Genomic DNA, 14,426 nt, shown 5'->3' with positions numbered 1-14,426 from the left:
AGCACAGACCAAGAAAAAATAATCACAACCAAAAAAAGAAAGAAAATTCAAATTTTCTGATATCACATTCAAGCTGGATGTCACCCTCATAAGACCCTCAAGATTGTCATGAGACTTGAAAAGCAAATTTGATTTACAAATTCATTTTGTGCTTCTATTGTTCCCATAATAAAATGCATTCTAGAATATAGATCTTTTATGGCAAAAGAAAGTTCACTTTTTGACTTGAAAACCTTTTATTTAATTTATACAAATAACTACTAAATACAAAAAGTAGATTAAAACAAAATAGTTATTTTTTTCTGGCAGAGTTTAAATGCACATAATGGATAATTCCGAAGAAAATGCATTTTCCCCACAGCGTTCAGGACTAAAATTCTACTGAAATCTTTGCTTCTAAATCAGTAATATATTCGGTGGTGTCACATGGGTAATGGCTAAATACATTTCTGCATATGAACTGAAAAAAGTTACAGTCTACACACATACAAATGTGAAGCACTTAAAATGTGAATTTAACTGATAATAAAAGAAAATGTCCATTTCAGAGTATAGTGTTAAAAACATTTCAGTAATAAAATCATAAGACCACATAAAAATAAGCTTTAACATATGCACGAAGCAGTTTTGTAAAAACTGCTAAGGGCACAAGTAATAAATAATTTGCAAAGTTGTGTATAAACAATTCCTAATGTTTCAGCATCATTGTAAACATCAGCACATGTGTAAAATGCAGCAAAATCTGACATTACATTTTGTTTTGCCAAATTGAATTCCTATTATCCAAAGACAGACCAGTGGAGTACGCAGCCAACGTTTTGGCAAGTTGGGTCTTTAAAATTAAGAGTAACAGTGCAAGTAAGGAATGCAAAGAATTCCTAGTGCAATAAAGAAGAGAAGCACAGGCAATATTGCTGATAAAAATTCACCACCTCCTTGAGTTTCCCATGGGGAGAGTCTAGGAGACCTGTGAACGATATGCAAAGCCACTGTCTTAATGCCCAGATCTCTTTTAGGATTTCTCTGTGTTCCTCCAGTTCCCCTACCTTTGCAACAGTGTCTGTCCGACATGAGTCTCTGTGGTGTGAACAGTTTGTGAAATGCCCAGTTCACAGTCATTGAGCGAGGTTAGGGTGGTTTTGGTGTCTCCCCAACACATGGCTGGGTAGAATGTCTGCCTTGTCAAAGCAGCCATTTGCGGAGGGAGACAGCTGGATTCTGTTCTGACAACCAGTCAGGCCAGCATTAGGTCCCAGCTGGACAATGACAACGTCAACTCTTCCTTCTTGACACCATGAAAATGTCAACAGTCAGTTTTCAATTTGTCTAGGGAATTATCAATTTTGGTCAAAGTCTTTTTGATACGCAGAGCTGTGAGTCTTGCGGATGGATTTTGATACCAGCATTCTTTCATCAGCTTAGCCAGAGAGGTTAATGTCTGAGGAGAGAAAGAACAAATTCCAGGGTGAAAAAGTGGCTTTTTCATGGTCCCAGAAAGTTGGCAGATGTTGTGTCAAGAGATTTTGCAGAACTCTGCAGGTCTTGGTAGGTCACAATGATGTTACTGCCGTTTTATCAAATAATCTAGGCCTTGACCTCTGATAAAAGAATCCCTCTTGAGTTTTTGTGAGTTCTGGCCTTTGGACTCCAAATGCTACCCGGCTGACTTTATGAGGTAAATTACAAAGGATCGGCTGGACCCCCTGATGTTTTATGTGCGCTAAAAGAGATAATGCTACCCCAGAGTTAACAATGAAATCTGCAAATGGCAGAAAAAAAGCAGGGAGCCTGCTTCCCTTCCTCTCTCTCTGCCTACTTGTGATCTCTGTCAAATAAATAAATAAAATCCTAAAAAAAAAAAATCTTCAGCTGAACAGCTCTGTTTGGAATTTCAGATATGCAGAGATGGAAAGAGGTTAATCGTGTTTTACTTGTGAGCGGCAGAGTAATGAGTCTTCTAACTCCTGGATCTAGTCAATAGTAGAAACTCCTGTGACTAGTGTCACTTACTAGCAAAATCAGAGAATTTTGCTCTTTCAACAATACCATTTTGTGAACTGACTTAACTAGGACCAAGACCCTTCTACATAACATAGAAAGCAACAGACAGGGCGATCATTCAGGAACTATACTATTGGCTTACTCTTGAGTTTCAAGAGTAAAGTACTTTTCTAGTAAAAAGGTGAAGGTTGCTCTAAAACTGAGAAACTGGCACTCTTACCGGGTCTGAGAACCATCTATTGGGTATGTTTGGCCTCTGTTGATCCACACAGACCACCTTTCTCATATCTTCAAAACTTGGGTCATTGGGAACCACGTCGTAAAATGGTGGCTTGTAATCCTCCACGATACCTGCACACATGGACAAGAATGGTGTCGGTTAGCAAGAGGACAGAGGATCCCCCCCCCCCCCAGGGATTTCTTAATTGGTACCACAGGTTATAACATGATTGGAGAAAAACTGAACACCTTCCTCACTTCAAGGTGATTCTGAAAGCTACAAAATAAGTGGAGAACAAGGTAATAATTCTTCCTCCAAATCTCTGCAGGAATTACATTAGAAGAAAATGTGGCTACTACTCATGTAACTACATTTATTGACAAATGAGGACAAAATTCCTTTTGTAATCATAAAGTGACAACACTCCAGTACAAGATGGTGACCTAGGAAGAACCTGAACATCTCTCTGTCATGGATACCCCAAATCTATACCCACTTATACAGCCGTTCCTCCTGAAGAAGAACTGAGGGCTGAACGAACAGCCTCTGTACAACAAAAGACCATAGAGAGAATGGCAGAGAGAGGGAGACATGGAAATGAAGGGAGCCCATACCCCCAACACTGGCACTGTAGCAGGGAGAGCTAGTACCAGGGGACCATGGACAGGTTTGTCTACCTGGGGCACAGAAAAAATGCCACAGTTTAAAACATCAACTAGAATATAAAAGAGCCAGCCCTACAACTCCACCACATGCCAGGGAATCTGCTGGAACTCTCTCAGTCAGGGCCTGGTGAACACCACTGCTAGGTATCCCCTCTCCACCCTGCCCCCAGCCCTGAGTGCAGACAAGAGATGGGTCTGCAAACTACATCTGGCTGACTGTTCCAGTGAGCTCCAGGCCCACATCCCACACTAGCCCTAGCCATCCACCACGGCAGCCACGTGCAGCACACACGAAGACCCTCCTGCTCAGTGTTCACTATGGCTCCAGCCATCTTGTTAGGTGACACAGGTACAAACTACCCAGGAACACTCCAGACCCATAACACTTCAGTTCCAGACAGCCTGGCAGGGCACCACCTCTGTACACCGCACCTGCTTCAGCTCAGGCTAATCCAACAGGATCCCCCTTCATGGAGCACCCCCCTTTACCCTGGCCTGTGCAACACTTCAGCTCCACTTGCCCTGCCAGGATTCCCTCCGCACAGAGTGCCCTGGGATAACCTGAACTGCAGCCACTTTAGCTGTCCTGCAAGGATGCCTTCTATGTAGAGAGCCACAGATCCAGCCAGCCAACCAAAATCACCAGGTATTGTCTTATGGGGGAAGACTGTAAAACAGACCATCCCTTCAATTTTAAGAGAATTAGCTATTCTGCCTAATCCATAGAAACACTGAAAGCCAGGCAAAATGAAGAGACAGAGGAATATGCTCCAAAAGAAAGAATAAGACAACAGCTCAGGGAAGGAAGGAAATGAAATGGAAATAAGCAATCTACTTCATAAAGCGTTTAAAGAGATGGTCATAAAGATGCTACCAGACTGGAGAAGACAGGGGATAAACTCAGGAAGAATTTCAATAAATTAAAAAACAGAACCAATCGGAGTTGAAGACACAATAACTGAAACGAAGTATTTACTAGAGGGAATCAATTGTAGATTAGAGGATGCAGAAGAATGGATCAACAATCCATTGGTAAGCAGTCTAAGGTAATGGAAAGCATCCAAGAACAGGAAAAAGAAAAAAATTTTTTAAAAATAAGGACACACTAAGGGATCTCTTTGACATAAACAAAAAAAGATCTGCATTTTCTGGGTCTCAGAAGGAAAATAGAAAGGGGGCCAAAAACTTGAAGAAATAATAGCTGAAAACTTTTCTAACCCAGCAAGGGGGGGGACAGACTTCTAGGTACAGAAGCACCAGAAGTCCTGAACAAGATGGAAACCAAGGAAGTCCACACCATGACACATAATAATTAAAATGTCAAAGAAAAGGACAAAAGCAAATAGTCAAATACAAGGGAAACCCCAAAAGGCTATCAGCTGATTATTCAGCAGAAACTTTGAATATGTCACTCCTTTCTGTACTACAAAATGCTGAAAGGAAAAAAAAAGAACAAAAACAAACAAAAAACCCCTAAGACCAAGAATATCTCCTTAAATTCTGAATGATAACTTTTCTGAGTAAAGGGTTCCCCTAATATGCAAAAGTTAAAGGAGTTCATCACCACTACTAAGTAGATTTTATAAGAAATGTTAACAGCACTTCTTTAAGTAGAAAAGGAAAAGGCCAAAAGTAGAAGAAAATGATGAAAGAAAAGAAAATTCATGTGTTGAAAGCAAACACAGTAAAGGTAGTAAAGCAATCACTTATAAAGCAAATATGAAGATTAAAAGACAAAGGTAGTAAAATCAATTGTAGGTGACAGGTCTTCACAAAATAAAAATGTAAAATATGACAAAACAAGGAAAATAAAGTTCTTTCAGAATAAAGTGTTCAAATTTAAATGACCATCAACTTAATACAGACAGCTGTATACTTAAGATGTTATAAATAAATCTCATGATAAAGACAAAACAAAAACCTATTTGGGGGGGGCGGGGAGAAGCAAACTCCCCGCTGAGCAAGGATCCCGATGTGGGACTTGATCCCGGAACCCTAGGATCATGACCTGAGCTGAAGGCACTTACCCAAAATGAAGCCACCCAAACATCCCAAGAGATTCACTTCTGACCCAAAGACATAGACAGAGTGAAAGTGAAGGGATGGAAAGAGACATTCCGTATAAATGAAAGCTGAAAAAAAGATAAAAAGCTGGGGAAGCAATACTTAGATCAGACTAAATGGATTAAAGCAAAGACTGTCACAACAAAGAAGAGCATTACATAATCCTAGAGGGTTCAATCCAAAAAGAGCATTATAACAATAGTAGATATCTATGCACCCAACATTGGAGCATCTAAATACATAAAGCAAATATCAACAGACAGAAGGGAGAATTTGATGGTAATGCGCTAATAGTACAGGACTTAATATCCCACTATATCAACAGATCATCCAGGAAGAAATCAACAGGAAACAGTGGCTTTGACACATTAGACCAGATGGACTTAACAGGTATATACAGAATACTCCATACAAACACAGCAGCGTACACATACTTTTCAAGCGCACATGGAACATTCTCCAGGATAAAATGTCTGCCCACAAGTCTCAATAAATTTAAGTAGACTGAAATCCTACCAAGCGTCTTTTCCGAACACGACAGTATAAAACTAAAAACCAATTACCAAAAAAAAAAAAAAAAAAAAAAACCACAAACAAACCTGGAAAAGACAAAAACAACATATACTACTAAAGAGCAAACAGACCAACAAAGACATGAAAGAGGGAATACAAAAAACACAGACAAATAAATATGAAAACACAAGGGTCCCAAATCTTTCGGACGCAGCAAAAGCTATTCTAGAGGGAAGTTTATGGCAATACAGGCCTACCTCAAGAAACAAGAAAAATCTCAATCTAAAGGAACTAGAAAAAGAATAAACCCAGACTTAGCAGAAAGAAGTAAACAGTGGCGATCAAGGCAGAAACAGAAAATTGAAAACACAGAAGAAAAGAAAAAGAAAAGGTCAATAGAACCAAGAGCTGGTTCTTTGAAATACCAAGAAAATTAATAACCCATTAGCCAGACTCATCAAGAAAAAGAAAAAAGCCCCCCAAAAAATCAGAAGTGAAAGTAGAGAAGTAAAAACAGAACACAGAAATAATCCCATCCACTGGTAGAATGCAAATAATATGAAATAGTCATTTCTTCTTTCTATGGGCAATGAGTAACCTCAGATTGCCAGACACAGTTGCTTGCCTGATGGCTCTATTATTTACTTTCAGACTGAAGGCATGAAATAAAATGTAGAGAGAGACTGTCATTTGGGAAGACAGAAGAATGGCTGAAAAGCATGAACTTGCTTCTTACCCCAAGCAAACATGAAAGAGGTTAATTTCAGCTGAGCATAGCTTCCAATGCCTCAGAAACCCTTTATCCCCAGAAAAATTACTCTTCTTTGTGAAAGAAATTGATGTAATTCTACAAAGAGAAATTTTAAGCTTCATCACTTAGAATTAGAAAATTGATTCTTCTCCTTAAAGAGAAGAAACCAAGAAATTCATTTTTCTTCTACCATCGAAGGCTTCAGCAACGAGGCCTGGGGACTACTTGGTTGACTGTTCTCTTTTTCTTTCTCCATGTAACTTTCTTCTATTCCTAAATACCTAACAGGTTGTTTGAGGAAAGGAAAGAAAAACTGAATTTTAACTTTTCTCACAGCCTTCTAATTCCTAGGGTCACCTGAAAAGCTTTAATCCCTTTGTCACTGATCAAAGAAATTAAGTTACTTAACTGCAAGAATCCATTTTACAAATCCTGTATAAATACACATCATTTATGCAAAAGACCAGTCATGATAAGGAACGTGCTTAAGATCTATGCAATTTCTTTAACTTCATTGATTTGAATAAGTTAATTGGTAACTACATTCCATGTTTCCAGTAAGGAAAAAAAGGTTTCTAGTTGAGACTGTTTAAGTCTAAATAACTTACCCACATTGTATAACTGTAATCACAAAGGATATTAGTCAATGGATTAAAACCTTTCCGGGCAAAACATAAACCACTGCTTTCAGAAGATTTGTGACCCTCATCTCAAGTGCCTTATCTCCTCCTATGAGGAGCCCATGAAACTTTTAAACAAAAATATTTCATTCTAGTGCTAAGACATACCACACAAAATACAACTAGACATGGATGCATACGGTCATTTATACCTTATTTAAGGTATGAATTTATAGGAAATATAGTGAGAGACGTGCCCTTCACTGTGTCTTAATTCCTCCAAAAGAGACTACATTTAGTAGACTACTTTAATTTTTTTTAAGTTAGCATAATAGCATTGCCTGTTCACATTCACTTAGCCAGTGAATACCTGGGGATAATCTGCCTGGGCTAAGTGGAGTTTTTATTACAAATATGCCAAAGAAAAGGGCATGGGTGGATTTTTAAAACACGAAATCCAGTGATCCCGAACAACACATTTCACTATACAAAGCTGGTTTTCCCTCGTGTTTATATTTCCCATACTTTAATCTCATTATCTGCCCCATGTTTTAACAAGAGGACTCAAATTTAAAAAGAAAGACCATTTAATTGATTATGCCTGGGATTTAGTCACACTTCTCTTTCTTCAACTACTGGTCAGTTGCCGATCGTCTCCATCTTATTCTGGAGAAGCATGACCAGTGCCAAATAAATCTGGGATTAAACTCTAACAGTCAGGTGGCACTCCCTCTGGCCAAAGAAAGCAGTGATTTTATTTCAATCAATATAAAGTACATTATGTGTCTACGAGGTGTGGAGCACCATATTAAACGTTAAGGATGATAAAAGTGGAAGACATGCTCTTGTTTGTCAAGGTTCTGGAAATCTGTGGGTGAGGACAAGCCCTTCTTACTTTAGACAATGGAAATCTTAGAAAAACAAAAGAACCTCAAAAATGATTTGGACCCCACTACTATCTATCTTTGCCTTTCAAAATATATTTTTATGTGCTCATTCCTAAATTGGCATACACAGTTTATGGGATCAGAATGGTTACTGAGTCAGAGGTTGTGTTTGGCACTGGGGATACAAGAATAAAAAGAGATGCCGTGCTGGCAATAAGGCCCAGAACGAGAGGCAAGGGAACCAGGACAAATTACAGACCGGCATTAGAGGAAAGAGCAGGAAAAACGTGCAGGGATAGGATACTCCGCAAGTCTTAGAGAAAAAAACCAGCCGTGTGCTTTAAGTACCAGACATAACTGGGTGTCATGGAAGCCTAAGTAAGCTTTCCGGGAGCTAGGGCTTGGGAAGACATAGAAGGATACGGAGTCTACAAGGCAGAGAAGAGGATGGGGATGAGAAACAGCAAAAAGGGACATTTGTGGGGGGGGAGGGGGACCAAGGACAAAGACATGGGTTACAGATGACCCTCACTTGTTGTGGCTGAAATCAGGTGCACAGGAGGGCAGGGAGAGTGAGAGGTCAAGGACGATGGAAATGGTGTGTTGTCAAGGTAGAAAGTTACTTCTAACTGTTCCTCATTTCCACTAGAAATTGGGGGAGCCAGGCAAAAGAGCGAACTCTTACGTCCTTTGAAGACAGCACTCAATGAACAACTGCCAAATTATGAGCCAGCAGAGAGGACAGCAGGGAAAGTGACTAAAAATGCAAAGTACTTGGAGTGCCAGATGAGGGGTGCATACAGCAAGGGGTGCGGGAACGCAGGGGAGGCAGAGCCCTTACCCAGTAGTCGGGGAAGGACCGAGGGAGCCAGGCCCTGCTTTTCCATGAAAGGTGGCTGGCGTGACTCAAAGGGCACAAGAAAAGAATCAGAAATTATTCATAAGCTACTCCCCCACAACTCTTGGCATACGTATCTGATTTCTACAAAAATGTTTTTCCTGGGCATATGTCTGTTTGGAACTCTTCTATTCTCTGCTGCAAATACATCTTTACCAACCAGTAGCCCTCCCCAGGATCTGCTGCACAGTCCTGAGGAAAGCCCTTAATTATCAGGCCTTAGTTCCAACACCTTGAAGTTCACACCACAAAGCTGATACACAGACCAAAAAGAATGCCCTCCACAGTGTTCCAAAAAGCATGAGATGCCAGCTTTGCCTCTTAGACCACTCTCTGGAAAGGAAGTCTTCTTTGCAATCCTCCCCCACCAAAGCCTTAGATCGGGGTACCACTTCTCCCTGCTGTGACAGCTGTATCTGGGACCGACAGGTATGTCTGCTTCAAATCCCCCCCCAACCCCACTAGCCACTCACCATATCCCCCGCCCCCTGCAAAACCTTTAGGAGAAAAACTGAGAGGAAAGCTCATTATGTCTGCATGGGCTCAGGCTCATTCCTCCCAGCACGCTGCCCCACATACCCGGGCATCAGCCACACTAGTGTGGCTTGCACTTCTAGACATAGGGCACCTGTATCACCCTCCACAGTGCTTCCTTTTGCCCAGGATACCAACTGTCATCCTCATCGGACTGTATTTCTCATTCCCATTTACATGTCCACCCAGGCTAGTCCACCGGACTGGCTCCTTTCATCTCATGACTCAGTTCATGCTTTCTATCTTCAGAGAAGAACCCTCCTCACTACCACAATTCCAGGCCCCTGGACAAAGTTCCATGTCCTCCCCACACTCTGTGACTTCCCCGTACACCTCAACCATAGTCGCTTCATCTAGTAAATATTAAAGAGATAAATTGGGATTTTTTTTTTTTTTGCTCAACTGCTTCCCAGGGCCTAAAGGAATACCTAGTATATGCATAGATAGTACTTGAGTGAATGTTGATTATATCTATGTCCACAATCCTTTATCCAAAACCCTTGAGGTTAGATGTGTTTGAGGAATTTGGAGTTTTTTTTACACTTTACAAAGGTAGTAAGAGGCACATACCCTATTTATATGACACCCTAGGAGAGTCTGAGGGATACCCCACAACCAAACACATTTCTGTAGTGAAATAGATGAAAAGTCCCACTAAATGGGATAAATAAAAGCTATAAATAGACTTATGTCAATTCAGGTCAAGTATGACTGCTCAGTGAGTTCAGGTGTTCTGCCAAGTAATTTATGAAAGGCTTGGATTCTAAAGTTGATGAATTTCTCAATCACAGATAAGAGACTATTGACCTGGTTAAATTTTGAATAATCTGAAGGTAAGGTGAAGAGACATCATGGGATGTCAGAATCGTGTCCATTACATCGCAGTCCTCTTCCTTCACAAGAAAAAAACTGAGGACTACACAGGAAAACTTACTTTGTCCAAGTTTCCAGGTAATTAACAGTAAAGCTAAACTAGCATCCAATGCCTTGTTTATATTCTAGAATTTTTCCCAACAAGCCAACAGTGACATAATGAATTATGCTCCTCTCTGCATTAATCTCATGTCGCAAGCTGCTCACTTCACTGTCTCTCTCCACTGTCCTCCAACGTGGGCAGTCACCGTGATATCCAGGGAACAGGCGAGGGGAGAGCATCATCCCTCACACCTACATCCTCACCAAGAGCTGCTGTAAACTCCTAGAGAAATTCTGAAATCCTTCAGAGACTAGAACTTTACAAGAAAAGCCATTTTAGTAAGAATTAGAACGGTTTATGTTTGGCTTCTGAGAGAACTGGAAGATAAAACACTGCTTCCTTCAAGAGTAGCATATGAGAAAATCTGAAGTGGTCATGGACAAAACCCTTTCATCTTCACACACAATATCATACTCAATGGGAAAAAGCCAAGAGATTTTCCTCTAAGATCTGAAGTAAGACCAGGATGCACTTTTGCCACTTCTACTCGGCATAGCACTGAACGTTCTAGCCACAACGCTCAGACAAAAACACGAGAAAAGAAATAAAAGGCATCCAAATAGGTAAGAAAGTAATAAAACTGTCACTATGTTTAGATGACCTACCACTATACATAGAAAGCATTAGACTCCACCAAAAAACTACTTGACTAAAAGAATTCAGTACAGTTGCAGGATACAGAATTAATACACAGAAATCTGTTGCATTTCTTTTTTTTTTTTAATAAAAGATTTTATTTATTTATTTATTTGACACAGAGAGATCACAAGTAGGCAGAGAGGCAGGCAGAGAGAGAGAGAGAGAGAAAGAGAAGCAGGCCCCCCGCTGAGCAGAGAGTCCGATGCGGGACTCGATCCCAGAACCCTGAGATCATGACCTGAGCCGAAGGCAGCGGCTTAACCCACTGAGCCACCCAGGCACCCAATCTGTTGCATTTCAATGCACTAATCATGAAGTAACAGCAAGAAATTAAGAAAACGATCCCATTTATAATCGCATCAAAATGAATAAAATACCTAGGGATAAACTTACCCAAGGAGGTGAAAGATTTGTCCTCTGAAAACTATAAACACTGATGAAAGGAACTGAAGATGTCACAAGGAAACAGAAAGCCATACCACAGACTCGAAGAATTAATTCTGTGGAAATGTCCACATTACCCAAAGTGATCTACAGATTCCATATGATCCTCATCAAAGTAACAATGGCATTTTTCACAGAACTAGAACAAATAATCCTAAAACTTTTGTGGAACCACAAAAGACTCTAAAGAGCCAAAGTAATCTTGAGAAAGAAAAAGCTGAAGGTATCACAATCCCAGATTTCAAGACATATTACAAAGCTGTAATCATCGGATGCCTAGGTGGCTCAGCTGGTTAAGTGTCTGCCTTCGGCTCAGGTCATGATCCCAAGGTCCTGGGATCGAGCCCCTGTTGAGCTCCCTGCTGAGTGGGAGTCTGCTTCTCCCCCTCTTGCTCCCACTGTTTGTGTGCTCTCTCTTGACGGCTCTCTCAAATACATAAAATCTTAAAAAAAAAAAAAAAACTGTGATAATCAAAGCACTATGATATCAGCATAAAAAGCAGATACATAAATATGTGAAATGGAACAGAGAGCCAGAAAGAAAACACACACACATGGTTAATTAACCAATGACAGAGGAGGCAAGGATATACCATAGGGAAAAGACATTCTCCTCAATAAATGGTGCTGGGAAATCTGGACCACTTTCTCACACCATAGACAAAAATAAACTCAAAACGGATTCAAGATGTAAATATGGCACCTGAAACTATAGAACTCCTAGAACGTAATATCGGCAGTAATCTGGACATCAACCATAAAAACATTTTTCTAGATACATCATCAGGCAACAAAAACAAAAGGAAAAATAAACCACTGGGACTATTCCAAAATAAAAAGCTCTGCAGAGTGAAGGAAATCATCAATAAAATGAAAAGGGAACCCAATGAATGAGCGAAGATATCTGCAAATGATATATCCAGTAAGGGGTCAATATCCAAAATATAAAGAATTTAGACAACTGGACACCAAAAAATAAATAATCTAAAAGTGGGCAGAAGACCTGAACAGACATTTCTCCAAAGAAGACATCCAGATGCCCAACAGACACATGACAAGATGCTCAATATCACTCATCATCAGGGAAATGCAAATCAAAACCACAACAAGATATCGCCTGACACCTGTCAGAATGGCTAGTATCAAAAGGACAAGAAATAACCAATGCTGGTGAGGATGTAGAGAAAAACCCTCATGCAGGAATATAAATTGGTACAACTACTGTGGAAAACAGTAGTGATGGTCCTCAAATTTAAAAGAGAAATACCATCTACTGCAGTAATTCCACTACTGGGTATTTATCCAAAGACAATGAAAATACTAGTTCAAAAAGATATATGCACACCTGCATTTATTGCAGCATTATTTACAATGGAAGCAATCCACATTCCCATCAATAGACAAATGGATAAAGACAATGTGGTGTATGTATCTACACACAAACAGACATGCACAAACATACATATGTACCAAGTAGAATATTACTCGGCCATAAAAAGGAATGAGATTTCACATTTGCCACAACAGGAATGGACCTAGAGAGTATCATGCTAAGTGAAATAATTCCAACAGAAAAAGACAAACACCATATCAATTTACTTACTACGGAATCTTAAAAAACAAAACAAATGGAAAAACAAAAAGCAGAAGTGGACCCATCAATACAAAGAACAAACTGATGGTTACCAGAGGGAGGGGGTGGGGAGATGGGCAAAATGGGTGAAGGAGAGGTACAAGCTTCCAATTATGGAATGAGTAAGTCACAGGCATGAAAGGTACAGCATAGGGAACAGAGTCAGTGGTACTGTAATAATGTATGGTGACAGTCGCTGCAGTCGTGTGAAGATAGCATAACGTACAGACTCGTTGAATCGCTCTGTTGTAGACCTGAAACTAATGTAACATCATCAACCAGGCCTCAAAAAATGAAGTTTGAAAAAAGCCAAGTTAAAGAAAAAGATTAATAAAGGTACAAATTTGGATATGGGAAAAAATCACAAAGGTAGTATGTGTATATAGAATTTAGTCTCACCAGAAAGAATGCCTGCGAACTCTGTTCTGAAAGATCCATAAAGGTATTTCCAATATTTGTGTTATTTCGATTAACATTCCTAACAGGAAGCCTTCAGACATTTTTTGTGCTGTGCCCCACATCAAACATTGCTAATAGGTGAATGGATAAGGCTGCTCAGAGCAGAGCTGACGACAGTGCAGGAGGTTCTGGGCCCCCTGCGTCCTGGCTCACTGCTGGAGATTTAAGAGAATCCTTATCTCGAGCCCCTTCTGTAATCTAACACCACACACTTGGTGGGAAGCCCTGCTTTACCCCATGGCAAGTACTCCTTTCTGCAACAGGAAGGAAGCTGGAAGAGCAGCCCTGTGTGTTCCCTGCTAGGTAGAGAACACGTGTGGCATGTCCTCATGCCTCTACCCCTACTGCAATCCACAGGCATATGGAAACATGCACATCACTCAAGCCGAAACTGACTCTGTTCTCAGACATCTGTGTCAAAATTACACAAGTCATTTCTATTAGCGAGATTCTCATCAATGTAACATAGCAAATGGTTTACAGATCACTGTGCAGTCGGACCCTCCTAAAAGTATACATTAATGTCACAGTTCGTTGTCAGAGGAGAGGACAAAAAGCCTAGGAGAGGTACCCAGCCATGCTCTGAGTTAAGCTATGAACAAGATGTCTCAGATCTGGCCTAGGGTCAACACCTAGAGGGGGAGAGAGAGGCTCCACGAGAGTCCCAAACAGCTGGCAGCTTCCGGGATCTCCCAGGAGAGGGAGAATGTTTCACTGAATGCTGGGCTGTTAGAAGGTTTAAGACCCTGAAACCTGAACAGCTCCCAGTAAAGTTCTGCCAGGCTCAGGTTATTTGGTCATGAGATCAGTTGACGGCCCTCCTCTGGTCTGGATCTCTAAATCAGGCACATGAAATTCTGGGAATCAGTGAGAAAGTATCCTTCCCTCCTCCACCTCCATATTCCTGTCTCCAGCCACTTAATGAAAGGCTCAATAAAACAAAACAAAACAAAACACCTGAAAGAAATTAGTCTAATATTGAATACGAAAAACATTCCCTAACAAGAGGATTCTTCCCTTTGTTCAAATCTTTTTTTTTTTAATTATTTATTTATTTGACAGAGAGAGAGAGAGAACAAGTAGGCAGAGCAGCAGGTAGAGAGAGAGGGGGAAGCAGGCTCT

The 14,426-nt window shown here is 40.4% G+C and overlaps 1 protein-coding gene across 3 annotated transcripts in view; it reads right to left on the bottom strand.

Moving 5' to 3' along the window:
• Positions 1-220: 220 nt before the first annotated feature.
• Positions 221-14,426, bottom strand: part of ACVR1 (activin A receptor type 1) — a 126,762-nt gene continuing 112,556 nt past the window's right edge. For all 3 annotated transcript variants that reach the window (XM_080797940.1, XM_080797941.1, XM_080797942.1), the window contains 2 exons: positions 2,222-2,352; positions 221-1,438 (listed from right to left, as the gene is read on the bottom strand). In XM_080797940.1, coding sequence (XP_080654066.1) covers positions 1,304-1,438; positions 2,222-2,352 — 266 coding nt within the window. In that variant the 3' untranslated portion in view covers positions 221-1,303. The remainder of the gene's footprint in view (positions 1,439-2,221; positions 2,353-14,426) is intronic.

Source organism: Martes martes (assembly GCF_963455335.1).
Source record: "Martes martes genome assembly, chromosome: 3".
Classification (NCBI taxonomy): Eukaryota; Metazoa; Chordata; class Mammalia; order Carnivora; family Mustelidae; genus Martes; species Martes martes.
The sequence above is the reverse complement of the archived record's forward strand: the minus strand, read 5'-3'. Positions and strand labels throughout refer to the sequence as shown.